This window comes from Hippocampus zosterae, chromosome 7, assembly GCF_025434085.1.
Source record: "Hippocampus zosterae strain Florida chromosome 7, ASM2543408v3, whole genome shotgun sequence".
Classification (NCBI taxonomy): domain Eukaryota; kingdom Metazoa; phylum Chordata; class Actinopteri; order Syngnathiformes; family Syngnathidae; genus Hippocampus; species Hippocampus zosterae.
In genome coordinates this window covers 4,650,760-4,678,435 of record NC_067457.1, presented here as the reverse complement: position 1 = coordinate 4,678,435, position 27,676 = coordinate 4,650,760, and the positions used below count along the sequence as shown (strand labels likewise).

The 27,676-nt window shown below is 49.1% G+C and overlaps 1 protein-coding gene across 12 annotated transcripts; it reads left to right on the top strand.

Moving 5' to 3' along the window:
- The first annotated feature begins 753 nt into the window (after positions 1–753).
- LOC127603413 (calcium/calmodulin-dependent protein kinase type II subunit gamma) lies at positions 754–27,676 on the top strand. Of its 12 annotated transcripts, XM_052069670.1 has the most exons (23): positions 754–999; positions 3,165–3,259; positions 7,613–7,672; positions 9,817–9,871; positions 9,986–10,051; positions 11,041–11,113; positions 12,278–12,380; positions 13,135–13,218; positions 13,494–13,588; positions 14,159–14,281; positions 14,439–14,522; positions 14,667–14,709; positions 15,389–15,451; positions 18,716–18,756; positions 19,281–19,364; positions 20,592–20,636; positions 20,719–20,764; positions 20,929–21,009; positions 23,430–23,567; positions 24,087–24,162; positions 24,255–24,349; positions 24,950–25,186; positions 25,347–27,676. In XM_052069670.1, exons 1-22 carry the CDS (start codon positions 935–937, stop codon positions 25,180–25,182), a joined length of 1,848 nt encoding a protein of 615 aa, XP_051925630.1. In that variant the 5' UTR covers positions 754–934; the 3' UTR covers positions 25,183–25,186; positions 25,347–27,676. The 12 variants fall into 12 exon arrangements, with proteins under 12 accessions (XP_051925630.1, XP_051925631.1, XP_051925634.1 ...); XM_052069671.1 differs by lacking the exon at positions 15,389–15,451; XM_052069674.1 differs by lacking the exon at positions 19,281–19,364.

The following is a 27,676-nucleotide window of genomic DNA, read 5'->3' as shown; positions in this document are numbered from 1 at the left end:
ATTGATCCATGCTGTGTGTATCTCTATCTGCCGATACTTATGCAATGTGTGGGTGTGTGAGTGTGTGTTTGAGTGACCAGCCGCCTTGCTGCCGCAGTCAAGTGTTACAAAGGCGCCATAGCACGGAGAGTTGTATTGTACCTTTAAAAATGCTTTTTGAGATCCACAATTTATCATAGCAGTCCAAGGAACAGCACGCACGAGTTAACATGATTGTGAGTGCTTGTCTCTTAGCATTCAAACATTTTTACAGATTTTAAATAGCGTGAATGCTTGTCTGTCATTTTCCCACTATTTTAACGTGCATTATCATTGCTGTGAAGACTTATCGCTCAGCCTGTAACATTCAACATTAGTGTTGATGCTCAGCATTTAACTATTTTAACACATATTAGTAATCATGAGAATACCTGTCCCAACATGGAATCATTTTAAAATAGTGTGAATGCTTGTCTCTCAGCATTGAATCCACCCTAGTAATGTTATCAATCATTGCCTCTCACTATCCAGACAGATGTTGATTTAACATCACTGTGAACGTTTGCCCCTCTGTAATCCCTTAAGAAAATATTTGCTATGTGTTAGCATTAGGTGAACTGAGATTAGATTAATTAGATTCTCGCCATTCACGAGGCAAAGTACACATGTTCACGCTTGTCTTTTTTGGAGTTGATTTTATTTCGGCACATCTCGCGAGAACTGCCGCGCTCCTCTCACACGCGCCACCAGCGTCACTCCTCCTCTCGCCAGCTCCTCCCTTTCCGTGTGTGCGTGCGCTGTGCTCCGCTCTTCAGACTTGCCTGCCTGTCACTTCGCTCGTGTCGAAAGGCTAGGCTACGCACCACTCGATCGGACCCGCGCACGGAGAGCCGGCCGCCGTCACAACCCCCACCCCTTTCCCCGAGGCTCGGGATCGCCCCTCACGGCACCAACCATGGCGACCACCGCAACGTCCACCCGGTTCACTGACGAGTACCAGCTGTACGAGGAGCTCGGGAAGTAAGCGGCACGCGCGTGCACACACACACTACACGTATACACACGAACGCACTGGGTTTGTCTTCCAGTCCCCCACCCCCGCAACAACCTGGCCTCACTTTATCGCAAGGCTGGCCAGCTAGCAGGCTAACCTTTTCTGGTAGCTTTGGGAGGGACCTCCGGGGCTGTGGCAATATGTCGCGCGCGCTCGCTCGGTCGCCGCCGCTTAGGGCAGCAGTTAGTCGGGCTATGGGCTCGAGAGCGATCGCGGTACTCCACTAGCCCCGTTAGCCCCATTTTAAATTTTTAATCCAAGAATGGTGGTTTGTGAACGTAGACGCAACCACCATTTTGTGCCCTCGCGGAGCCCCCTCCGGCCGCTGACATTTCCCCTCTACCCACATTCCCCCCCCCCCCCCCCACCCCCGTCCCATGGTTTCTTCTTGACAGCTCCGCGCGGGCTCCCTCGTCCGGAGACTGTACTCGTTAGGCCGATCGCTTTTTCTGTTTTTTTTTCCGCCTCCCCCCACCCAACACCCGCCCACCCCCAATGAGCAGCTGCAGATGATTTGTGCTCCCGTGTTGAGTAACGTTACATAGCCCCGGATCACCTAATGAGGAAGTCATGCGGTCCGGGCTGCTTTTATAAATGTCTGCGCCGTAACGCCCCGTGCACCAGCTGCCCCCCCACCAGCGCTGTCCTTGAACGCATCGTGGTTTGCTCTCAGTTTTTGTTGTATTATTTTTAAAATTTGGACCTACTAAGCACGCGCACGAGGTGCTGACGTACGTTTTCGCGGTATTTTGATGACGACATCACAACCGCTGCTGTTTCATCATCATCATCCTCCTCATCATCACCCCCCCCCCCCCGCAGCATCAGCCATGCCTCTTATAAAGATGTTGAATACTGACTCTCCTTCAACACTGACCACTCGCTCCAGTTTTTCTTTTTAATCACGAATGCATCTTTTCCACCATCGCTCATTCTCGTCAAGTTATTGTCACGTCATGTCACCCGTCACCTCTCGTTTGCTGCTTAATAATTGAAAGCGAGAGGAGAGTGCTGGTGGTGAGGAGCCGAGTGCTACGGCATTGGCCGCGGTGGATACTCTCATTGGGTTGACAGGTCGCCAGGAGCCCCCTCCCCTGTAACCGAGTGCTTACGCAGGAGATGGCGCGAGGAGATGAAAATGATGGCGCAGAATCGCAGTGTGGTTAGACCGGTTGGAGTGTTCCATCCGGGGCTGTGTGTAGAATAAACCTCGGGCCGTGTGATTATGACAAATGTAATTCCATCTGCAGCATTGTCGTTGCGTGTCTATGGAAGATTAGTCAGAAGTACTTGGTCGTTGGGCTATGTAGTCCATGACCTGAGCGGATATTAGGCCATGTTTTCCACAGAGAGGTCCTGTTCAGTTAACCATTACATGGCGTGGAGTGGATAAATGCTGACATCAGGTCAATGAGAGCCCATTTTTTGGCTGCAGTTCGGCGTGAGGGTGGTATGGTACGCAATGCGCCCCCCAGGGGTCGTCCTGTGACGCTGTCCTCTGAAGGACTCTTCGCAAATGGCGTCCTTCCAAGGCTGCTCCTCGTGGAGCTTGCGCGGATCCCCTAAACTGTGGCAAATTTGGACAGTCCTCGCGACTCATTTGATTGTCTGCTGTACCGCCACAAGATGGCAGCAATGTGCTCGGCTGCTAGAGACAAAGTGTTGAAGAAGAGCGGCGTAGAAGAAGAGTGAAGCGGTGTAGGCTATAAAAGGGTCCTGCGAAGCAGCCTACGCTCGGGGCCTGTTTCCATGGAAACAACGGTCAGATTTGAAGGGTGGATTGGAATGCCAATTCATGGTCAAATTTTTGAACTAGTGTATAAACCCAAAACATAATTTAGGAGTTGGTATTTAGTTCATACGACTTATTTTCAGCTATACATTGGGGTATTACCATGATGGCATCTCAGATGTCGCAGTAGATCTAGTAATGCTTATTTTATATCACTTTGACAGATAAAAGCTGCGTTTCCACCTTCCAGTTTCGGGAACTTTTGGTTATTTGTATTTCAAGCACATTTGTTCCACGCCTGAAACGTTCCCGGAACTTTAGTTTCTGGCACCGGCATTAATGCGATGGAAATGCGCTGGAAAGTGCCTATTTCGTAACTCTCTGATCTTGTTTTTGTAGGGGAGCTTTTTCAGTGGTGCGCCGATGTGTCAAGAAATCCTCCGGACAGGAATACGCCGCCAAAATCATCAACACCAAGAAGCTGTCTGCGCGAGGTATGCTAACACGCACGCAACAAATGGTAGGGGTGTAACAAAAAAAATTATTTGAATCGGAAAATACGTTTGGATTTAACCCATCCCAGTCAAATGAAGCATTTTGACTGCACGGCATCACACCGACAACCATTTTAATTCTCTTCTTTGGTCTTCTTACCTATCTGAACGTGTCTTTCGCAACAGATGCTAGCTCGTACGTTGAATGCAATTAAGATGGTGTGAGTGTACCTAATGAAGTAGTCCAGTGAGTGCTGCATGTATAAAAGCAGGAAGCTTTTGTGTTTTGTCTCTTCTTCGCCACCGCCATAATTCCAACAGCTGAGGCGATATCCAATTCAATCGTAAGCTTTAATGACCCTGCCAATTTTTTTTTCTTGATTTCTTTCAAAGGCTGTATTAAATAACTTTGTTTCTCCGGACATCCTCTGTGCCGTCAATTGATCCAAATTTCCAGCGAGGGGTTGGTAGCGTGGTGGTGGTGGGGTTGGAGGGGGGGCTTCGAGAGCACTGCTGGGCTTGCTTGCGAGGATGAAATAAAAAACCGCAGCGGTAGCGGCGGAGGGGCAGGATGTGAATCAATGTAATTGTTGCCGTGGCGTCTTCGCGTAGCACTGCAGCTCTCGAGGCCTCTGAATTTTAGATGCCGCCGCATCGCCGCGCAGCTCCACGCCCACACACACACACACACACACACACACACACAAAGGCTTGCTGCTGCCATGTTGTAAGCATGGCACAGACTTGTGTGGAACCTCCCTTGGCTTCACAAACCTAATTGCCCCCCCCCCCCCCACTACCTAATTATGCTCCGTGCTAGCATTAACACACATATTCGCGTCTCCCTTTGTTCTCGTCAAGTCCGTCTTTCACCCGTCTTCCTCGTGGCCTCTCTCTTGTCTCTCCGTAAAAGGGGGATTGAGGCTAATCCATTTATGCTAAATGTATCTCGTCAAGCACTAAGACCCCACAGATTCCGTAGGCGCCTCCCCGTTTGCCCTGTTGTCGTCTGACGGCATTTGCGTGTGTACGTGTGCGTGAAGTAACGCTAATATAGCACGCATCCGCGAGTGCGCGTTACCAGTTATTGTTCCATCTCTGGCGCCCAGCAGTGGCCATCTTGTGTGTGACCTTAAAATAAAATCTCCACGTATTTTTTTTTTACACATAAATCCAATTGTAGTATATTTCTTATCTCAAATTCACTTTCGCCATTGAAATGAATTGAAATGCCATTAATCTGTTCCAACCCTCCCGCAAGAAAATAGCATTCTGTACAATAATGATATAATTGCCCCATTCGTTAGCTCGGCTGGCGCTTTCAATTGCTTGTTACCATTAAGCTAAGCGGACCTGCCTAAGGCAAAACTTTGCGCTTCTTTTAAATACACAGTGTAATACTATTTATTTATGGGCGCTTAAACTAACTGGGAGTGGCATTAAATAGCCCGAAGGCTCTTTTTTTTTGAAGACTTGAAAAAAGTTAACTCGGAAACAACTATTTAAACTAGCTCCACTCCATTCGAAGCCTTGGTTTTGAGGCAGTCGGGACAAAATCGTTGAAACATGACCTGAAAAAGTCATAATAATATAAAGCGAAAATAAAATGCCAAATTTTATTTAAAAATTATGAGTGCAAACTTTAGCTTTGAGCACTATGACCATGTGATGGTTCTTGAGCCAAGAACAGACGAATTCAGTTTCAACTGCCCTTCGTTCACACGAGCGTCCCGGATGATGTTCGACCTTGGAGGTTTTGACCAATTATTAATGAATTCATTTCATATCGATTTCGTCCCTCATTCGGTGATGCTGGTGTACCTAATGTCTTGTCGGGTGAGAGTTTTTCTAGAAAGGTCAGTTCATTGGCTCGTAGCAGTGGGACAACATCAAGGTGAAGACTCAAGGAGACGCACAATAGAGTCAAGTGCGGAGAAACAGAGAGTCAAATAGCAACGCAGTGTGTGCAGCTGCAATGACATGCACCTACACGCACTACGGCAAACGCAACGTCTACTAGTTACTCCCAGGCAGGCTCTGCGTGAGGATTTGACTGGTAGTTTTTTTTTTTTTTTTTGCCCGATGGTGCGAATGTGACCTCACGCGTGGCCTGGTGGGTAAGTCTCGCAAAGCTCTGGTAAACACTGCGGTAATCTGAGGGGAGGGGAAGGCGGGAGGGAAGGAAGGAAAGAGGGTGTCGGGAAGCAGCGAGGCAAACGGAAGCAATGGGAACAGAAAGGAAGTGTTGTTAGGCACTCAAGTTTGTGTGGGGAGTCGGGGGGGGGGGTTTGTTTTTTTGTTTTGCTCCTTCCTGACTAAAGGCATTCAGAAGGTAGCTTTGAGTCAGGGAGCGGCGTCATTTACATGTTATATGCAGGTTGACAACCCCCTCCCCCCCCCCAAATCCTAAATATGAATGATCAGATGTTACCAAGATGATAATGCGGTTTGCGTGTGTGTGTGTTTTATGGACTGGCAGAACTTGTTGACGCTTCAAGAATTTATTTGATTTGCTTCCAGTGCATGGCGGGTGTTCCTGGTGCAGCCACCGGAGGCAAAAATTTTTTTTAAATAAAAGATCACAAGTATCACGTCGTAATGACACGATAATTAAGTCACATTACGGTGAGGGGGGATTTTACAATGGTGAAATTTGTCAAATAAACACTAAAATTGTTTTAAGAACAGTCTGAAGCCCCCTCCATGATTCTGCAAGAATCTGATACATAGAAAAGTGGTCCTCTCTTTTCCTCGAATTATTAATGTACTCCCCGCTGACACTTGGTAACACAATTTTTGCCCAAAAGTAGATCATCGGGCGCCTCGGATTGTCCGTGATGTAAGATGGCCGCAGGGCCCGCCCCCCTGGCAACGCAGATGGCCAATTAGAGAGCATCAGGAAGTTCCAGTGTAATTATACTCCAACCCCATCTTCTACCAACACACGCACGCACATCAACAAATGTGGAGAGGGGGGGGGGGGGTGGATTGAATGAATTAGTGAGTGCTGCAGTGACACTGCACCATACCGGGCACACACTCCCCCAAACACACACAGGGAAACGTGTGATCCTCTTCGAGCAAATGGACGCCGGGTGTAATCCACCCTCCTTCTCGCTGTCTGTCCCGGCGTCCTGCGTCAGCGGCGTAATTAGGCGGCGCTTCGGGTCTCTCGCTCCATCTCTGGAAATCTACACCTTGCGGGTAGGAAGGAAAAAAAAGAAAAGAGACAGAGCGAGAGAGTGATCCGAAATAACAGATTGTTGCTTTAAAAGCTCTCCGACGTAGCAACAGGTTGGACAAAGTGAAACAAAGAAGCCGCATGACGGCTTGAGAGAAAGTGTGTGTGTGTGTGGAGGTGGAGAGGGGGGGGCGGTCGCTTTAGGTTTTTAGTCTTATTACATGTTGTTATCCTTAAATATGTTAGTGTAAAAGCAGTTTCCTCATAAGATTGTATTCCGTGACAATAAAAGCACCAAACCAACCGAAAGAAAGAGTAGACTCTCTCCTTTCACCAGAACCTTTTTCTAGCTTTTGAGTTCTTTTGTGATCATTCGTCAAACAGACGTCGCTTTCACCAAAAACACGGGTTTCAGAGCGAGCGGTAGAGAAAGCCGGCTTTTTGCGAAAAGAAACCAGTCGAACCTCGTTTGTCAGACTGTCCTTTGCATTACAAAGAGAAAGGGGCTCAGATGGGATCCCTGGTGGAGTCCCACCTCCACTGTAACTTCTCTGTCACACTTGACCGCAGTCCTATTGCTCTCATGAGTATCCCGTGCTACTCTAAAATACCAGTCTTGCCATTCCAGACTGACTGGACTCAATGTCTCAACTTAACTTCTTCTTCATTTGCGGCTTTTATTGAATCCAAAATGACCGCCTAAGTCTCCCGACTCTCTTCCGTCACGCCTTCCTGATAATCTACTCGTTGCAAATGTTAGCTACTCTTCCGCTAACACGGCGTCTTTGAATGAATAGTGTGTTTGCGTGGCATCCTCAGGTGGTACAGAAAGAGCACAAGAATATGTAAATGACGTTTTTCACCGGATAGTTATTGGGGAAAAATAACATACAACCGTAGAGCATTCCAGGAGGCCAACAACTCCATAAAACTGTGCGCACACGCATTCCCATCCAAAAGTGCAAACGCAGCGATAATCCACGCGGGGATGTTATACACCCTCATTAATTTCCACCTGTCCTTAAATTACCTTAAATGAGAGCACACGTGCAAACGTCTTCAGTGAACCCTTTTCGCTAACAATAACGTGGCTCCTCAGCTGCACGATTGCATTTTTTAATTGGTCGGTATCAACTGTGAAGTCAAACCCCCTCCATTTTGTCTCTCCTCAGACCACCAGAAGCTGGAGCGTGAGGCTCGCATCTGCCGACTGCTCAAACATCCCAACATTGGTGAGTTTGCTCCCGCAGAATAGACGCCTCGCCTTCTCACGGGGATGTGAAAAGGGCAAGGAAGGAGCAAATGACTCAATCAGTGCCACCTTTCTCATCGCGCTCACTTCCTCACGTCCTACATTTCTTTTTTTTTATCTTCCTTTCCTTCTTTACACCCTCGCTCGAAGGATTTTCACTCATTTGCTCGGTTTTGACACATTTTGGCACGGGCTGTGTTAAAAGTTTGGACAAAAGAGGGCACAAGAAAGAGACAGATGGAGAGACGCGAGCGAGGAGAAGGAGACAGATGGAGGAAGGAGCGTGAAGATGGAGGAGGAGAAGGAATGAGCAGTCACTCTGGTTTCTCGCCGCGGGGCCAGCCATCCTACTTGGCCATATTATACAAGTGATATTCTTTTTTTTTTTTTTTTTTTTTCTTCTCAACGCAACGATAAGCCTTGACATGCTGAAGCGAGGCCTCCACTGCGTCTCGAGCTGGCTCTCTGACGGTGGCGTGTTGCTTGAACGCTGGACAGTTGACACGATTTAGTCAAAACAAACCGTTTCATAAATGAACATTTTAAATTTTAAACAAATTAACGTCCGTTTTTTGCCAAGTGGGCAACATGTAAAAATGTTTGGCTTGATTGACTCCACGCTTGCCTTCCAGCGGGCTCCAAACTTGTCATATGCAAAGCAGTAGGAAAATAATTCCACTTGTGTTTTTCGAAGTGGGAATTCAATAACTTGTCACTTTTTACAAAAAAAATATCTTTATAGGAGCCGGAAAAGTCGGCGGCCAAATCGGCAGCGCTGACTCCGCTTTTGCAAACTACCTTAGCGCCTCTGTGTTGTGGTCACAGCCATGTTGTTAGTGTAAGCAGTGCAGGTCAGGTGGGACACGTCGGTTGATCATTTTTTTCCAAAATTCATACTGATAAAAACTAGTGTCGTGCAGCAGTTTTTAGTTTTAATTCAGCGGAAACTACAAACGTCAAATGCCCCCAAATTTGTATATTTTGGAATTCCAACGAAATGTTTTTAAACAATTAATTAAAAAAAATACGGAAACAGTTTTACTCTGGAATGCGATGAATTCACCTTCAGGATTTCAGGATGTTACAATAATAATAATAATAATTATTCATCTTCCTAACCGCTTGATCCTCACTAGGGTCACGGGGGGGTGCTGGAGCCTATCCCAGCCGTCTCCGGGCAGTAGGCGGGGGACACCCTGAATCGGTTGCCAGCCAATCGCAGGGCACACAGAGACGAACAACCATTCGCACTCACACTCACACCTAGGGACAATTTAGAGCGTCCAAACAGCCTGCCATGCATGTTTTTGGAATGTGGGAGGAAACCGGAGCACCCGGAGAAAACCCACGCAGGCCCGGGGAGAACATGCAAACTCCATACAGGGAGGCCGGAGCTGGAATCGAACCCGGTACCTCTGCACTGTGAAGCCGACGTGCTAACCACTGGCCTACCGGGCCGCCCTAATAATAATAATAATTATTGTTATTATTTCAGGATGTTACAATGTGCTCATCAAACTGGAATTTGGGTTTTTGAAGGCAGAATCTCTTTGAATTTCATCTGGTGGTGTACCTAATGTTGTGGCTCATTCTTACCCTGTCATGAGCCGACTTCCTGACTCATCCACACATGGTCCGGGAGGGTGGGGGGGTGGGGGGGTCGTCAAAGATGTGGCCTCCTATCTTCATGACAGTGTGTCTAGAATTGGAACAAAATGGTGGTCAGTTAGCCACGTACCCGCTAGCGGGGCTGTCACATTAACGAAATACACGGTGGCGAACAGCCATTTTTGAGAGAAGGAAAAAAAAAAGTCATTGTGCCTGTGGAGTATCCAAAGAAAACCCACCAAATAGTTCATCGGGTTCAAGAAGAACGTGACGAGTCAATCTCCAGACCTAAACCCGACAGAAAAAGTTTTACCTGCTAAAAACAAAGACTCGAATGGAACAACCAACAAAACAAAGTCTCATTCTTGATTGAAGAGTGTTTTGACCAAAACATGTTTCAGACACTTCCATGACACGCGTTTTAAAGTGTGCGCAAATGACGGCGTGTCCTTTTTAAGTGGCAAGCGCACTCATTCACAAGTGTGAACGTTCACTCTCCCTCCTTGTGTCTTTCAGTGCGCCTGCATGACAGCATTTCAGAGGAGGGCTTTCATTACCTCGTCTTTGACCTGTGAGTCTATTGTGAATACCCGCACGCAGACACGTTGACATTCGGTCCATGTGCGTGACTGCGGCTTGTTTGTGTATGCTAAGCACACTCTTCCCCCTGCTAACCCCCACCCAGGGTGACAGGAGGGGAGCTTTTTGAAGACATCGTAGCCAGAGAGTACTACAGCGAGGCCGACGCCAGGTACGCGCTTCATCAATGCCGCCATTTATATTTCATAGCCGCCTCGCTTTTATACGTCTTGTAAATTCAACGCCGGCGTTCGCGGTGACAAATGAGGCGTTTCCGAGGCCGGCGCGTAGCTCGTGCGCGGCGGCCGCCCTCCGGTCTCTTTTTCCACATTTTCCTGCCATTTTGTTTGAAACTTGGGTCAGGTTTCCACGTGTGCTAGCTGGGTGGACAACTGGAATAGCGCTCTTTCTGTCTTGCTGCACATCAGGGAGGGGGGGGGGGTTTAAAGAGCCACCGAAACCCCCTCTCACGCACTGTCTTACATTCGAATTAGGCCTCAGCCGCTCTTCCACAGCGACCTTGCCGACGCTAACCTTTTGCAGAGACGTGACACAAACATGAGCCCGGAGCAAGGGGACTCGCCGAGGCCTGACACCGCACACTGCGTAAGACCGTCATCATGATGCGGTCGGGCCGGCCGGCCGGCCGCAGGGAACTTTTATTTATTATTATTTTTTAAAATTTCATCCGAGAGCCAGCACGCTCACGAGGCGAGTGTGAAATTGCGGAATAACGGCAGCTTGCGTGGACGCCCCCGCCATTAAGATGGCTTCCCACACGCGTTCCTGGCGTATCGATTGTTTAAACTGCAGCGCCTGTGTTATGTCTCAGGGGGGGGAGAACGCCTTGTTTGCGAAAAGGCTCGTTATGCAACTTAGTGCAGAGCGCGCGCTTTTCTTTTTGTGTTCGGACATGATTTCACGCGCATTACCGCCGCCGTTAACGTAGCGCGGCCCATTATGGCGAATCGCGCGCGCAGTTGTGAGTGCAAGGAAAGATTCCCATTCTTGCATCGTTTCACATTCCTTAATAGCAAACAAATGCGATGTGATGCATCTATGATAAGTTTTTTTTTTGTTTGTTTTTCCATCCCAATGATAGCATCTGACGGGTCTATCTTTGCCCCCCCCCCCCCCCCACCCTCTTCTTTGCTCCCCCAGTCATTGCATTAGTCAGATCTTGGAGAGTGTCAATCATATCCACCAGCATGATATTGTGCACAGAGACCTCAAGGTGAGTGGCTGCCCGTTTCCGTGACAACCGCACTCCCTCACACACGCACGCGCATGCACACACACACACGTGCACACACACACACCTCTGCTTGTGGCCATGGCAACACACAGATGGCTCCCGGTTTCTCCATCGCTCTCTTTCTATGGCTCGTCTTTTTTTTTTTTTTTTTTTTTTTTTGGTCCTGCTTTTTCTTCTTCTTCCTCTCACATCCGCTGGTTCATCCTCCATATTTGTTCTCGCAGATGATGAGTCATGACCATGTGAACGGCGCGTGTGTGTGTGCGTGCGTGTGTGTGTGTGTGTGTGTGTGTGTCACCTATGGCAAGGAAAAAACAAGGACACACACACACATACACATTGCACTGACGTGGGTGGGTGGTAGAGATATAGATGAACCCCTGAAGTTGCCAGGACAACGCGTGACATCACGGCACCCGCGGAGCGAAAAGGGGGAGGGGCTTATTTCACCGGCGTGCTGATTGACACAAACGTTTGCCGTCAACCTACTTTGAGGCGATGCGGACAACATGGCCTCGAAGGAGGATAGTCATAATAATAATTGGGATTTTGTGTCACTTGTCGGGGGGGGGGGGGGATGTCAGGTTTTCTTCCCCTTGTTGGAGCATAACGCTACGATCTCGACGCGCTCTGCTCGTCTGATTTGTTGGCCTTTTATCCTGAGTGGGCTTTTACCGCAGGCCCTTTATGTCCTCCTGCCCAAACAACGGCCATTTAAGAGCGCCGCCTCTTGCTAAGTACACTTTCCATTTAGCGTGCCGTCTGCGGCGCTGCCTAAATAACTCCCCGGTGGTTTCTATGGCGACGGGCTTACGTCCATATAAGGTACTGCTGTTGCCGCCGCCGCTGCTGCTGCTGTGGAGATTTTCAACCCACCCGTCCGCTCGCCGCTCGTCCCCGCCCCTTTTCCCCTGCCATCACTGCGCGCTCTCACACCTTTACTGCCCCCCTCCACACACACACACACACACACACACACACACACACACACACACACACACACGATCCATATTGAATTCATTTGAAAAATGGCTTCAGCTGAGCGAGGCTGTCACTAACCGTCTCTCACAGTCTTGATCTTCTGTCCTGCATTCTGCTTCACCATGTGTGTCTGCGTGTCCCCCCCCCCCCCCCCCCTCCCAGCCTGAGAACCTGTTGTTGGCCAGTAAGATGAAGGGAGCCGCAGTGAAGCTGGCAGACTTCGGCCTGGCTATTGAGGTGCAGGGAGACCAGCAGGCTTGGTTCGGTGAGAAAGCACAAACAGACGTCAGTCATTTTTTTTTCTTTCTTTCAAGATATATTTATTTTTCCACGCCGACTTGTTGGCTATTCTGCTTTTCCTTCTAAGGAGAACAAAAATGTTTGCGCATACGCGTCGCTACGTGTTGCCAATGCGGATCACAAAAAGCAAGCTTGTCCAGTATTTTTCGAGTGAACGTATTCTCACAAAACTTCCCCCCAAAGTTAATTAATTGTTGAAAGTCTGTTGAATGTAATTGACATTTAAAGTAAATATATGATATATATAGTGCGTGACATAAAATTCATTTATTTGTATTTCCTGCTTTTCTGGAGATAACTGAAATTTACGGACAGTCTCAAGCATTCCATCACGCATATACACAAACGAGGGCCCCGGTGGCCTCGTTGCATCGGGCGCATTTCGTCAAAACCAACGCAAATTAGCGTGAACGTTCGTTTCTTCGCACATGCTCGCACTGATTCCAGTTCACGCTTAGTTCACCGTGTCTTGGCGCAGGCCCGAGCGGCGAGCATTTGGCCGACCGTTAAGCACAGGCCAGATGATTAACGGGCATTGGCTTGCGAATCCGCGCCGTCATAATCTGGCATTAGTTTCCGGGGGCGGTCAGCGGGGTCTGAACACCCATCGCTTGAGCCCCAACCCCCTTCGCATAAGCACAGGAAAATAGCCCTTGATGAGCAATAAAAAGATATGACTTAATTGTGTCCTCTGGCTCATTTTCCCCCCTGTCGGGCAGGCTTTGCGGGCACGCCTGGCTATCTGTCTCCGGAAGTCCTTCGGAAGGACCCCTATGGCAAGCCCGTGGACATATGGGCTTGCGGTGAGTCGTCCTCCATGAGTGATAGCTTTGAATTTTGCACTGGCAAGATTTGGGTAGGTTGCTCGATGCGCCGCAAGCGTCACGAGTCAAACCCAATAACTAGCGGTGAATGCTTTTGCTTGAGAATTTCACCCCTGAAAAACTTCACGAGGGAATTGTCACTTCTAGTCACCACAGTAGATTTCACGCTACTCTTTCGGGGACCTGTTGATCAAGTTTCAATTTCAATGAAATGAAGGGATTGCATATAACGGTGCTCTGATGTTTTCTGTCAGGTGTTATTCTCTATATACTGTTAGTTGGATATCCTCCATTCTGGGATGAGGATCAGCACAAGCTCTATCAGCAGATCAAAGCCGGAGCTTACGACGTAAGTGTTTGTCTGGATGTGTGCGTTAAAGGGGGTGGCGTCGCGTGGGTGCGGTCTAGGGCTTTTTTTGGGGGCGCGGGGGCTGTTTAATAGTATCCAACTAAGAATTGGTCCAAAGCGATCGATCCAAACCGCCTCCCTGACGCATTGCAGAGCTGTATGCGCGCGCATGTGGTCAGCCGTTGTAAAACGGAGACATCCGCCAAAATATGCGCATTTTATATTTGAATTCGGGCTCCGTGGCACTTGATAAATTGCACCACAGCTATATCGTCGTTGCAGACAGATATGTAGAGAGAGGGAGAGATAAGTCGTTTTTAATGCCCTCCCATGTGGGAAAGGAGAGCAACGGTACTCTGTGCACTTTTCACTCACCAAAAATCACACGCTTTTACGCCCAAAAAGTATGTTTGTGTGTTCATATACATTTAAAATGCGTTTAAAAAGTGTATGGGAGAGGATAAAATGATGTAAATCCCAAAGTTTATCTTCTCCCGCTACATGAGAGCTTTTCACCGACTTGCCGGTGGGTCTGACATGGAATTAACCTCCTGGTGTCGTGACTTTTAGTTCCCCTCCCCCGAGTGGGACACAGTGACCCCCGAGGCCAAGAACCTGATCAACCAGATGTTGACCATCAACCCGGCCAAGAGAATTACTGCCGAGCAGGCTCTCAAGCACCCGTGGGTCTGCGTAAGTCACTCCGAAACAACAAAGTCATTGAGAGAAAAGAACATCTCGGATTGGAAACACCGACCACGTCTTTGCTATATTAAGAGCTTTTTTAACACCCTTGTTGGATGAGTAAATGTGTGAAATTTGTCCCCCCCCTCACACCCCCATTCTGCAGCACCGCTCCACAGTGGCCTCCATGATGCACAGACAGGAAACTGTTGAGTGTCTCCGCAAGTTCAACGCTCGCCGAAAACTCAAGGTACAGAGTGAATCTTGACTTTCTTATATTTTACTAAATATATATACTTAGTATTTGGCCAAGTATGAATGAATGAATGAATGAATGAATGAATGAATGAATGAATGAATGTCCTGCTTTTTAATTCCCTTCCTCCTCCCGCAGGGAGCCATCCTCACCACCATGCTGGTGTCCAGAAACTTCTCAGGTGGGTGCGCCCTTCGCCCTCCTCCTTCCGCCCCCCTCCCCTCCCCTACACGCAGAGCAAGGAGTTGGATAGAGTTGGAGTCCTCTGCGCCTCCCCCCGCCTCCCTCCTTACCGCACACGCGCGCACCTCGAAATAACACGAGTGAACAAATCAAGTAGGACCAACGTCAACAGAATTGTGATGTAACAGTGGCAGACATGCTGTTATTGATTGTATGCGGACGTCGCTTGTGTCTTTGTCCATTCTAATACGTTTTTCCCTCGCGTGTGTGTGTGTGTGTGTGTGTGTGTGTGTGTGTCTGCTGCCTGTGGAGCATTTGCATGTTTGCAAGATAGTATAGACAAATTTTTTAAAAATTTTATATATACATTGGGGCAAGTGCGGTGCCGTAAAAAACAAGATTTTTTTTTTGACTGAGCCTGCTGCTGAGGATGTCTTGTTTTGGGGCCTTGTTCCCAGGTTTTGATTTAGTCGGATTGATTTTGTTTATTCCAATGGGTAACAATTTCGACCCCAGGCCTAGGAATCCACGGGGTGCGCCTCTTTTTTTTTTTTTTTGCTTTCAGTCGTGTAGTCAGCCTTGAATCCGCCCGCCCCGTGGCTTCCTAGAACTCCCCCTTCGGTCGAAAGGTGCGATTTGCATAGCCCCTCCCAACTGTAGCATTTCTCGTCCAATAGTGGGCCGGCAGCATACCAACTCTGCTGCTGCCGCCTCCTCCACTGCCTCACTGGCTCAGGAAGGTACGTCCCAGAAGACACGCCCATCCACTTCCTCTCCTCACTCACTCCTCACAGACGCACTTTTTTTTTGGGGGGGGGGGGGGGGTTCATGGCGCTGAGGAGGGGGGTGGCTTGTGCATGTGCCTCCATCCTCCGGCGGCATCTTCATGACCACACATCTGCATGCGTTACACATTGAGCTCATCTCCACGGGGTGTCTGCAGATCCCACCGCGTTGTACGTAGAAAGCTGCGGATGCATACGTCCAGGTGCACTTCAATGATCAGAATGTCAGTGGGAAAACTTGATTTCAGTGGTTCGATTCAAAAAGCCCCAAGTAGTTTATGATTTTATTTAAAAAAATTTGGATGATTGGAGTTTGCGGCTGAGGAAAAGCCCCAATTCACCATCTCCATAAATAAGACTACTGTTTATATCCCTCTCTTGAATGAATCTGAATAAGCTATGTCTAGTTTGCTTTTTCGGCAAACGGCGATTGTGCCACAAACTGAAACTTGAGCGTTTCAAACTCGTCTTACAGCGTCCTTAAAAATCGCTGGCTTCCAGAAGCGCGTTTGCACGCACATACACGCAGATACCCTGTCCCCAAATAAGCGGTTATCCAATTTGATTTAATGCACCAAAACCACATTTGCTGCGAATCAGTTGACCCCCAGAGCAAGTCCCCCCCGCCCACATCAACACCTCACCTCCTGCACCCCCCTTGCTCACCACCACCACCACCACACCGATTCCATCTGCAAAAACGAGCCCACGTCGCCACTGCCGACAGGCTCCATCCAGACCTCCGTCTGACCCCCAGACGCCCTCCGAGCAGGCGTTGCCTTGCGAGGACGGGTTCGGGGGGGCCAGCAGGGGATGAGGAGGGGCGATGTATCCTGGGGGCGAGGAACTGACACTGCAGGGGGCCGGCAAGAGCTGGGTTGGCGTGCTGCCATCGTCGGACCTGGGTCTGCCGGGGAGGGATAAAGGTGCGGATGTGGGAACGGGTGAGGGCGGGGGGAGAGAGCTTCCGGATAATTCTCTCGTCCCCCCGCCCCCATTCCTGTCATCCCTTTTAGTACTTGCCACGCGTGCCTCCGTGAAGGAACGCTTGAATGTAGCGCTGAATGATGCGTCTTTTACGCCAACCGTATTCGATGATTGTTGCATTTTTCAGAGTTGTCGTAATTTGTAGTAATTTGGCCCTGTGGTGTTGCCGTATGACGAAAGAAGATCGTTTAAAAGAAAAGCGATCGCAATGGCTTTCATTCCATTTTTGCGTACGGATGAAGCAGAAGTATTGAGTCGTATCCAATCCCCTTGCCTCACAGTTCTGAGGTTTGTCGCGAAGTCAACGCAATGTCAAAATCAATCGCCGCAACGATTTCGGCTCGTCGTGGAAAATTGAAAATTGGAAAATTGGATTTGGACGACGTTGACGATCGTATCCCCGATGCCACGAATCATTCAGCCCGACTGCGCGGGCGGCAAGTACTGAAATGGGACGGCTCTCATCACCGCCGGGTGGGAATGCGCGCTGAAGGTCGGCGATTCCGATGGTGGCTCCATTAGATCCGAACGCCAGGGCAGTGTAGAGCGCAGCGGGTTCTCCGTCACCGTTGTCGGCCCCGCGGGGGGTGGGGGGGTCCGCTTCGCTCTACACTGAGTGAATCCGAGTGTGATGAAGGCGGATTAAACCGGGAGGCACGGGCAGGTGTCGCTTTGGGAACGTTTGAGTGGTGTGCTGAGATTCCAGGCGGGTGCTTGTGAAAGGTTTGTCAGTTGCGGAGCCCTTTCAAGGTTTGCGGGCTCCCCAGGACCAAGTTGCCTGTTTTGTAAGTTGCCCCGCCCCCTCCCTCCCCCACACCCCTTTTCCTTCTCCTCAATATAAAGTGTGACATGAGCGCTCCTCTTTTGTTTTGCTCTTGCATTTCCTTCCCCCGCTGCATCACCGATCCCCGTAACTGCTTCCTCGCACCCCCTTTTTATGCAGACGACAGCCCAAAGTATGACGGGCTTGAGCCTCATGTTGCCTTCCTGCGCCCCCTCGCACGCATTCGAAGTACAGTAGAACCTCGAAGGTCAAACGCGAGCGGTTCCGAGACGTCATTCAAGTGACTCGTGAGAAACAAATTCGTCTGTTTCAGCACGCCGCCTTTTATGAAAGGTCCAAGCGATGCTTTCCGCAAGGCATTTTAACGTTCGCAAAAGTGTTAAGATAAGTTAACCATTAATAATAATAATCATGAAAGTGACGACGAGTGATGGAGAAGCCAGTTTATGCTCTCAGCCGATCTATATGCTGCCATATCGGCGGCATATATTGAGTGGCGGAACAATGAAATCCTCGGTACACATTTCAGTGTACTATATACACTTAAAAAAAATTTTTTTGTAATTACAGGGATATAGCAGCGTTCCACATGCGCTAGTTGCGTAACATCCGACGTTCAGAGGTTCCACGTATTTCATCGAATGTTCTCAGAGGCGTCGTCTCTGCCCGCTCTTTTGACTCCATCCCATCCCTCCCGCCCTCCGCCGCCACCTTTGGCTCATCTCCACAAAGTGCGGCGGGGGGCCCGGGGGTGTGTGTGTGTGTGTGTGTGTGTGAAAGGGTGATTTTTAGCAAGCGTGGCTCAAGTGACGCTGGTCGCCACAAATGCTTTTTGTGCGGTTTGCTGCATGGAAAGGTTGAAGAGAAATGAAAAGGCAAGCTTAGAATACAAAAGCATGACCTTTTATTTATTTTATTTTATTATTTTTTTTGCCGCCTTTCAACTTTGTGCCCCTTTATCTTTATTCTCCCATGCCTGACCCCACTTCTTACCCCCCCCCCCCCCCCTCTTTTCCTACTGGCAGGTAAGAAACACAATATTGTTTTTGTGTGTCATAAGATTGAGTCGATTGAAAGGTGACCAGGGCCCTTGAAGAGAAATCAATGGTGATACATTAAAACAGCTTACTGCTCCCCTTTTAGTTGTGCTGGGGTAGGGGCGAAGGGGGGAGGGGGGGTCCTTCCTTCCAGACAGGAAATGGATTCAGGAAGTTGACTTTTGCGCTTGGGTTGCTTCTCCTATCCCCAGGTGATAATGAATGGATTACGATGGGAATGGCTTTAGCGGAGGTTAAAGAAGAAGGGGGAAAAAAAGGCCTTTGCGCCCCCCCCCCCCCACCCCAAGACGCGAGCGTTGAATCCATGGCCAAATATAAAACTCAATTCTCTGCCCGTTTCCCTCCCTGTCTATCCTTCTCTTTTGCCCCTTTTTCTCCTTCTTTTCGCAGCATGCAAAAGTTTACTCAACAAGAAAGCCGAATCTGCTAAGGTAAGTTTGTCTCGTCGCCATGATGTAAGCCCCCCGCACCCCCCCCCCCACCCCCGTCGAATTATTCCCATTGAGTTGATTGTTCCTATTTTGAGAAATCCTTCATGTCCCGAGACTCAATTTCTTTTGTTCCACCCGTCCATGTAACAAGCAGCCCTTGCTCTATTCAAGATTCCCCCCCCCTTTTTTTTTTTGGTACTTCTTCACCGCGCTCTTTCCCAAGAAATCCATCTTTGTCGGCTATTAAGCATCATTCCCCCCCCCCCCCCCCCCTTGCCTACCTTCCTCCCGCCCCTGGCGTCTCTGTGCAGTTAAGCGATCGAGGCATAGAGATTTATTGAGGCGGTAAAAAGGATGATCCGAACGCCGTTCTGTGGCACTCGCCCTCTCATTTTGCCCCCGTTAGCTCTCTCTCTCAACAGCTTTGCAAGCCTTGACTAACGAACGTGAGCCCCGTTTCCCGAAACGGCGTCCGATTCTCATCTGTGTGTGTTCACTCTGAGTTGTTTGCGTTCTTGTCCCAGCCTTCCACCAACAACAGTAAGAACAGTATAGTGAGCGCCATCAATGCCCTGAAAGACAGCAACATGGCAACCAACGCCCAGATGGTACAGTAGGCGCCGCCGCAGTGTTGTCGGTTCCTGCATTTTAACGCCCCCCCCTACCCCCAGTCCTCGTTTGTAAGCGCCGTCGTCATTGCATTCGTCGACGTCTGTCGTCGTCGTCCTCGTTCATCAGATGTCGCGCCCGTCCGTCCTCCGTAGGCTCATCCACTGAGGTGCGCATGTGCTATACTGAATTCAAGATGGAGAAAATGAGTAGCCCCCCCCCCCCCCCACACTCCCACCACTCGGGGCTCTTTTTAGTGAGCCTAGGGACCAAAAATCGGAGTGGAGTCGGTGAGCATATGCGTCCCACCCGAGGCAACCTTTGGCTGGGCAACGTTCCGAGTAGGCCCGCTACTGATCGCTATCGGGCATGGAGGGGTTGGGTTGGGGGGAGGATTTGGACTCCTGGCTGTAATATTTATCGACTTAAAACGGAAGAAAGAGCATTTGTGAGCCATTAGTTTCTTTCTTTGATGGGATACCGATGACATTTAAATGTCAGAATGCACATGTTCACCTTGTTTTGGACGTCGAAGGAGAGCGCGAGCTCCAAGATGATGTGACGGTACAGAACTGTAGTCTGGGTTCAACTCGCCATGCCTGCTGATTTTTGTGTACGACGGATCACTATTGCATGCGTAGCGCATTCGAGCCAACTTGGAAAAACGACCCTTTTGTGACCATCTCCGAGCTCCACCTTACACTTTTCTATCCCCGACTCGTCTTCCTCCTCCTCTTAGTAACCTTGCTAAACTTTGTTTTTTTTGTTTTGTTTTCGGGGGAGACGACGAGCACGCATTGCATCACGTAGCTTCCGTAATGCGCAATTTGGTCTGTTTGTCAACCGAAGAAAGGAGGCGAGCGGGACAGTTTCCTCAAATCTCAAGTTTAGTCGAGTCCCAACGACCCCATTGGATGAGGCGCCGGTCCTTAAAAGGCACATTTCCACCAAGCGGTCCAGTTTAGATCACATCACCCTCATCGAATTTGGAAGGAGTAAGTCACGATCTTGCGTTTCTGTGAGTGGAGCCTGTAACACAACCTAAATGGCAAGACTTTGCAATTCACAAGGGAGCTGGCGGTTTGGTAAGCACGGCAGCAGTTTGCAAGCTTATGTTTCGTTTTCGATAGTTGAGCCGAGGGAACCGAACAACTTGGTGGAAACGTGCTTCAAGTGGCGCTTCTCCGCATGACCGACTGACTGTTTGTTTTGTTTTTACATGGCAGGAATCTCAAAGCACAGTGGTGCACAACCCTCCCGATGGCGTCAAGGTGAGAGGCGCGACACGCGCTGCCGCTTCTCACCTTGTGAGCGGTTGCCGTAATATGGCGCTTTGTGTTTGCGGTTCCGCAGGGATCAACGGAGAGCAACGCCACCAACGACGAGGAAGAAATGAAAGGTAGGCGATTTTGACGGTTTGGATTTTTCTGTCCCATCCGGCAGGGTGGGGGGGTATTTTGGGCCGGGGAGGGGGATGCCCTCTTGACGGTGCGTTTGTACGTGTTGTGCGTCCGGCTGCATCGTGCGTGCGTGCGTACACACGTCTGTGTGTGTGTGTTCTAGCGGACAGTTCAGCGCTGAGTCAGAGCAGCGCCACCGAGGAGATGCCCCCACTTCTGCCCTCACCTCAAAGCTCACCTGCCAGTAAGTTTGCTTTAAAACAGGAAGCTTTGTGGCGGAGCTAACAACCGAACCACCCCCACCCCCCCCCCCCCCCTTCCCGCCTGACACCCTCACTTCCCCCCCACAAACCTTAGCTTGCTCTGGTCACCAGGAGTGATGGCTTGCACATTCACTCTTTCTCACCCGCCAAGCTGCGGGTTCCCACTGCTTGCGGGATTTCAAGACATTTTATGATTTTGGTTGGGGGGGGGGGAGAAAAAAATAGAAATTGCTCACAGGGTTCTCACGGCCCCTTAAAAAAAGGGCTTGAATTTTCAGGATAAAATGCTTTGGTGCCGCTTTGCTTGCTGCGTGCACAACAGCTTTTCATTCTAATGCGTCTGTTTTTGTTGGCGTGAAACATAAAACTGTCTCTTTAGCCTGAATTTACACTCCTTTTGCCCATTTTCTGTTCTGTATATTTTATTTTTCATTTTTTTTTTCCTTCCCAGTGTTCTTGTGTTTACAGATGGGAACGCATAAGCAAACCCGCATGCGCACATTCCCACATTGCACATAAATAACGACACAAGCATCAACACTGGGCAGCAGTAACTCGGAAGAAAACACAAAAGCGTAAATAATCCGAGCCATTAAGACATTGCGTTGCGTTTCGTTGGCCTACGTTGACCCGACCCAATTGAATTTGCCCGTCGACTTAATCATTTGGATTTGATCGAGGCAAAAATCTACGGATCGGCTTGAGTAGTGTTGCCGTTGCCGCTTCTCTGCACGGACTGCAATAATTGGAGCTTCCAGCCGAGGCCCGATCCTTTCCGGCAATGTCGGCGTGTTCCCAAATCGTGTCATGAAATGTCATCTTGACCAACTGTGGCTTACCCAGCCAAATTACACGGCGGGTGGAGCGGGGGTGGTTTCGGGAGGAAGGGTAGACGTTTAAATCCCTAATTTGTGTTGAGACTCCCGAGTACCCTCAGCTGTGGCATACACTCCGAACACAAAGCTATCGAAGCCGTCTGGCCCACTGCGGGCACCCTCAAGTGTGTGTGCGAGTGCGTGTGTGCGTCTACCTTGTGTGATCACTGCATTTTCCCCTCTTGTGCCTAACGTGACAGCTCCAGCTGGACGACACCCTCACTCCCCTTGCACCCGCGTAACGCCCACTTTTTCCACTACTTTCTCCCCCAACCTCTCTGCAACTATATTAATGCGTGCTTTCCTTTTTTTTAAATATATCTAGTGTTTTTTTAGGAAGACATTTTATAGGGAAGTTACAGACCACAAATCGTCTTTCGGTCTGGTCACTTGTTGCTAGGCAGATTTCATATCCCATTCATAACCGCCATCCATCTTTGAGACCTGTATTCAAGGGAGCTGGAGCCTTTCGCGGTTGACGCGAGCAACCATTCATTCATTCATTCATTCATTCATTCATTCATATTCGCAACTCTGGGCAATTTAGATCATTTTTGTGTTGGATTTCAAAGATTCAAACACAGAACCAGTGACTGTGAGGCAGGCTTGCGAATCCCATCTATCAGGTCCCAACCACATAACCACGCCAGAAGTCTTTTTTTTTTTTTTTTTTTTTTTTTGTATTTACAGGACCAGACAACGAAATGAATTACTACTCTGTATTATTTCTAAACTATGTAGCGTACTGAAATGAAAGTTGATAGCGATGTGCGTGTCATACAATACAATACATGCTGATTTATATCCACAAATTATTTTCTTCTTGCTTCCATAGGGCTAGATTGGCCTTCCACTTGTGGTTTATAGCGCCACCTGCTGCATTGCCATCCACTCGACCGCCTTTGCTGCGTTTTAGTATTATTTTAGGACGTCGCCTTAATCTTGTAACTCGCCTCTATTGTATTCTGAGAGCTCCCCGCTAATCTTTCATGTCAGAAAAACCTGCACAATCATCCAAAGCCCCGAAAGGCGCGCCCTTAACCGCAGGCGATGCCAACGTCGCCTTCTGTCCTTTCTCCTCGGAGGACACGGTTTCATTGTCGCAAGCATTCAGAGCAGAGCGCGCAGGGCCAGCGGTTACACGCTTTGCACGTCATCGTCGGAGCCACGCTCATCCAGCTGCCATCTTGTCTCTGGCTCTGTGCGTGTATGCGTGGGACATTTGTTCTTTCAATTGGCAAATGAAAAGCGATTTAGTTTTTTTTTTTTAATCTGACATGTAAAAATAAAAAAAGAAATCCTATTTCATCTTTTTAGAAACAATCAGTCCCTTCTTCACCTTCTGCCATTCAATTGCCAAGTGAAAATGGAAGAAACTACAGTTTCTCCTTTGCACACCTGCTTGTGTCTAACAAATCTTTTTTTTTTTTTTTAACAGCATGAAATGAGCATTTCAGTGTTTTCCCATAACCTCCCGTCCGTCTTTCCACGCATGTTGGGCGTTGATCATCCATTGTGTGTTTCAGTCCCACCGCATGATGTAAAGCGCATGGCTTGGAACAGCACGGGCAACAGTGACTGTGAACTGTCCTGCGCGCCCGCCGTCCCCTCCGCTCCAGTAGGGGGCGACAACTCTGCCGCTGCTCAAAGCAACGTTAAGCAGAGTAAGACCGCCTCAGACACTCACTGACCCACCTGCGTGCGTCGTCTGCCAGCCCGCCACTACTAACTCCCACCCACTGCGATGCTCACCTCTCATGCTTTGAAATAACCTGGAACCTTTCCTCAAAACTGGTCCGGGAAATTTGAAGCATGCAATTGTCTGAAAATATCAATTGAGTTTATTTATCGGACGACTGCGGGTTTTTCTCCAGCTTTGAACTGATTAGTTGGGATGTGCACGGAAAAAAAAACATTGTGTTGAATTGACTCGATTTTATTTCAAGTGGCTGCTCAAAATGATCTGGATTAAAAAAAACAAAATTCTGGATCCACCACACCAGTAAATTGAACTCTGACTTTTTTTTTCGGCGTACGGTGGCGCCCCCTGTCCGTGTTACTCTATAAATGGGACGGATTGAGTTGATACTTGTCCCGCTCGATCGGCTTTCACGACGAGTAGCAACCTCGTTAGCACTTTTTAGCATTTGTAACCCTCGTCCGTGTACTCTCGCATCTCGCAGCCCGCAAGCAGGAGATCATCAAGATCACCGAGCAGCTGATCGAAGCCATCAACAACGGCGACTTTGACGCCTACACGTGAGTGCCCGCGCGCTTTGGAGCTTTACCCTTTACCGTCTCCTTGATTCTCACATATCTTTGCGTCGGTTTCCCGGTGGTTCCCCGCGCAGGAGGATTTGCGATCCCGGGCTCACTTCCTTCGAACCCGAGGCTCTGGGCAACCTGGTGGAGGGCATGGACTTTCACAAGTTCTACTTTGAAAATTGTGAGGTCACGCGCGCACTCGTACACACTGTTTCAGAACCATTTATGGAAAGTATACTCTTGAAAACTCAAATCCTGTCTTGAAACCGTTCTTTCAAACCTTAACCCCAACTTTACACGTCGCTTTGAAATGCTCGCCCTTTAAAACCCTCATTTTGAAAGCCGAACTCTTTTTTTTTTTTTTTTTTTTTTTTAACTCATTCACTCCCAACGACGTTTTTAAACGTCTTTTCAGACTTGGTACAGAATTGGCTGGTACCGATTGAGTTGATAACCCCTTATTTAAAACCATGGCGCTACCTTGAAACCCAGTCCCGCTAACACCCAATCATATCCATTTTGCAAAACATTTATTTTTTTGCGTGTTTTGTTTAAAAAAAAAAAAACAATAATTCTGAATCATTCGGTCATACAAGAAAGCTCAATTTGAAATGCTAAACTTGACTTTGAAACTTAAGTCCTACACACTGATTTGAAACCCAACTCCATTCGCTTTGGCGGGGGGTCTCTGTTCTTGTTTTGAGCCTCGGACTTGTGTTGAGGAGTTATCGGAGGAATTAATCATTTTGAAAATGCCGTGTGTTTCAACCCCGGGCTGCAGTGCTCAGCAAGAACAATAAGCCGGTGCACACCACCCTGCTCAACCCGCACGTGCACCTGATCGGCGAGGACGCGGCGTGCGTCGCGTACATCCGCCTCACGCAGTTTGTGGACTCGGGCGGCCGGCCGCGCTCCAGCCAATCGGAGGAGACCCGCGTTTGGCACCGCCGCGACGGCAAGTGGCTCAACGTTCACTTCCACTGCTCGGGAGCGCCCGCCGCGCCACTACAGTGATCAGGTACGCCCCAAATCACCTTCGAAATGCAAATGGAATGTGCCGAAAAAGCGTGACCTCTTGACCCTTATTTTTCCATCAAAACCCTTGACCTGCATCCCCATCCCTAGCTTGAAACCATTTATCTTTTTAATACGTTTGTTGTTGTTGTTTGTTTCCTCAGCGGTCCCGAGCCTCCACTGTGCCGGTGGAGGCGTTTTGGGGGGCAGTTTTTTTCCGGCGAGTGTGTTTGGGGGGGCCCCGAACCCCCCGCGTGGATCGGCTAGCGCCAGGAGCCCGGCCGGGCCAGATGGCATCCCTCTCCGCGACCGCCGACCGAACCCCGTCTCCTCCTTTGACCCGGCGGGGGGGGGAGGGGCGCCGGCCTAGCACAAGACAACGCCCGGCCCCTCCCCCTTGCAGCCCGCCCGCCGCCCCCTCCCCCCACGTGGGATGTGATGCATGCATCTTGGCGCCCCGCCCGAGCGCGGAGGGCGCGTCCTTGCCCTCCCGCGCCTCCCCTCAGCGGCCGTCTTTGTTCAGCCCCGCCCGCACCTGACGAGGCTTTGCGGGGAGGAGGCCACTTACACTTGTGACAGTTTATGAGTATGAGTTATGAATATACTGTGTAAATTATGACTTAGATGTTCCAGAAAAACCACCAAAACCCCAGCAAGCATTTATCTTGTCGGTGTGATGAGGGAGGAGCGGAGACGTTGGCTTTTGTCGCGGCAGGAAAGGCTCTCGCGACCCGCAAGTTGACGAGAACGAAGGGAAACGTGCGGCCGAGTCCGAGCGGGTGACGACAAAACTTGATATCGCCAAGCACCAAAGTGTAGAACGTTTTTACGCTTTTTACGCGTTTTGCTCGTTTTCTCCCCACCCCGCACTTTGGAAAGGCGACTTAAGCTCGTGTTGTGTTTTTTAGCGTCCTGTGACGAGCCTTTACCACGCTTTTATTTTATTTTTTCTCTTTTTCGTCCTATCGGCTTTGTTTTGAAAAGCGCGTTTTGGAAGGGGGGAAAAAAATGGAGGGATTTTTATCGTAAAAAAAAAGCTTCTCGCGCATGTCCTGTCCTGTCCTGTCTTGTCCGTATGCAGCAGTGGGGGGGTGCAGCAGGGAGAGGGGCTAGCCTCCTCGCGCGAGGCAAAATTGCATGCGTGCCCCAACCGCCTCGTCCGTCCGTCCTTTGCCTTCCCGTCCGTTTTTCTTTTTCTGTTGGAGCCTGGTTTGTTGCTTCTCACCGTGTAAATACTGTGTAGAAACGTGTATCATATGTACATGCATCCTGTGCACCTTCCCTCAAGAGCGTTTGCAGGTTCCATTACATTTTTATTGTATTTATTTTGGGGGTGGGGGGTACGGCCCGCCCAAAGCTTTGCATCCCGTCACTTTTTCAGCGTCTCATAACACGCACGCCTGGTGCCGTGTACTGTACCCGCCCCACCCGCCACATCATGTTGTAATCCACACCCATCCCACCCTCGTTTGATCTGTACTGCTCCCAAAAAAGCGTGTTGTCCCCCCCCTCCCCCACCCGTCACCATTTTGTGTTAATGCACACCACCCCAAAACATTGCGAGGTCCACACCGCCTCACAATGTTGTGCACTCTTTTTCCTCACAGCTGAGCGTCCCTATGCCTCCTGACAGTTTGTTGCATTGATGTTTTGGGTTGTTTTTTTTTTTGCACCTTGTTGTCGTCGTCAACTTTTAGGTGTTGTTTTTTTGTTTTTTTTTTTGGTTGGGGTTTTTTTTTTGTTATTTGCCGAGTTGCCACGGTGGAGTTCTGCACGTGACCCGCAGGGAGTGAGGCAAGGAAATGAACGCGACACACATGCACGGATTTTAATACGATTGCGACCTAGAATCCGCCGCCTGGTGGTTTTAAAATGTGCCTGCTCGGTTCTAGAGGTGTGGGTGGGTGGAGGGGGGGGGGGGCGAGCAGGAGCACTAGTTATTATGCATGTTTCAGTTACTCATTTCTACCATGTACCTACCGGAATGATGATGGAGCTCTACTCGTGTTAATTATTATGATGATGATGATGATGACGATACTTGCATCTTTTGAGATTTCCTCCATCTCGAATGTGATTAGGTGACATGACAAATGTTTTTTTTTTAAGCAAAAAGGAAAAAAAAAAAACAAACCAAAGGGGGGGAAAAAAGGATGCCGAAGCTTACGCTTGGTATGAGGCCCTCTGTTTTTTCCCCCCTGCATTGTTTATGGTATGATATTTGGGCTGTGCTTTTTTACCCCCCACCCTCCCCACCACCCCCACCATCCTTCCCTTCCCGTCCCCAGCCTTCACGCAGACGCTGGAGTTGTTTTTTTTTTTTGGTTCCATTTTGGCGTTTTTTTGCATGATCATGATGTACAATGAAATACAACAACCATTTGAATTGACGACTATAAAGTGTTTGTCTGAGTGTTAGTTGGTCTTCATCCTTAGCTTTGTTATTCTTCAGACTTGGATCTTGAAAGTATTTAATAAAAATACTATTTCAGCA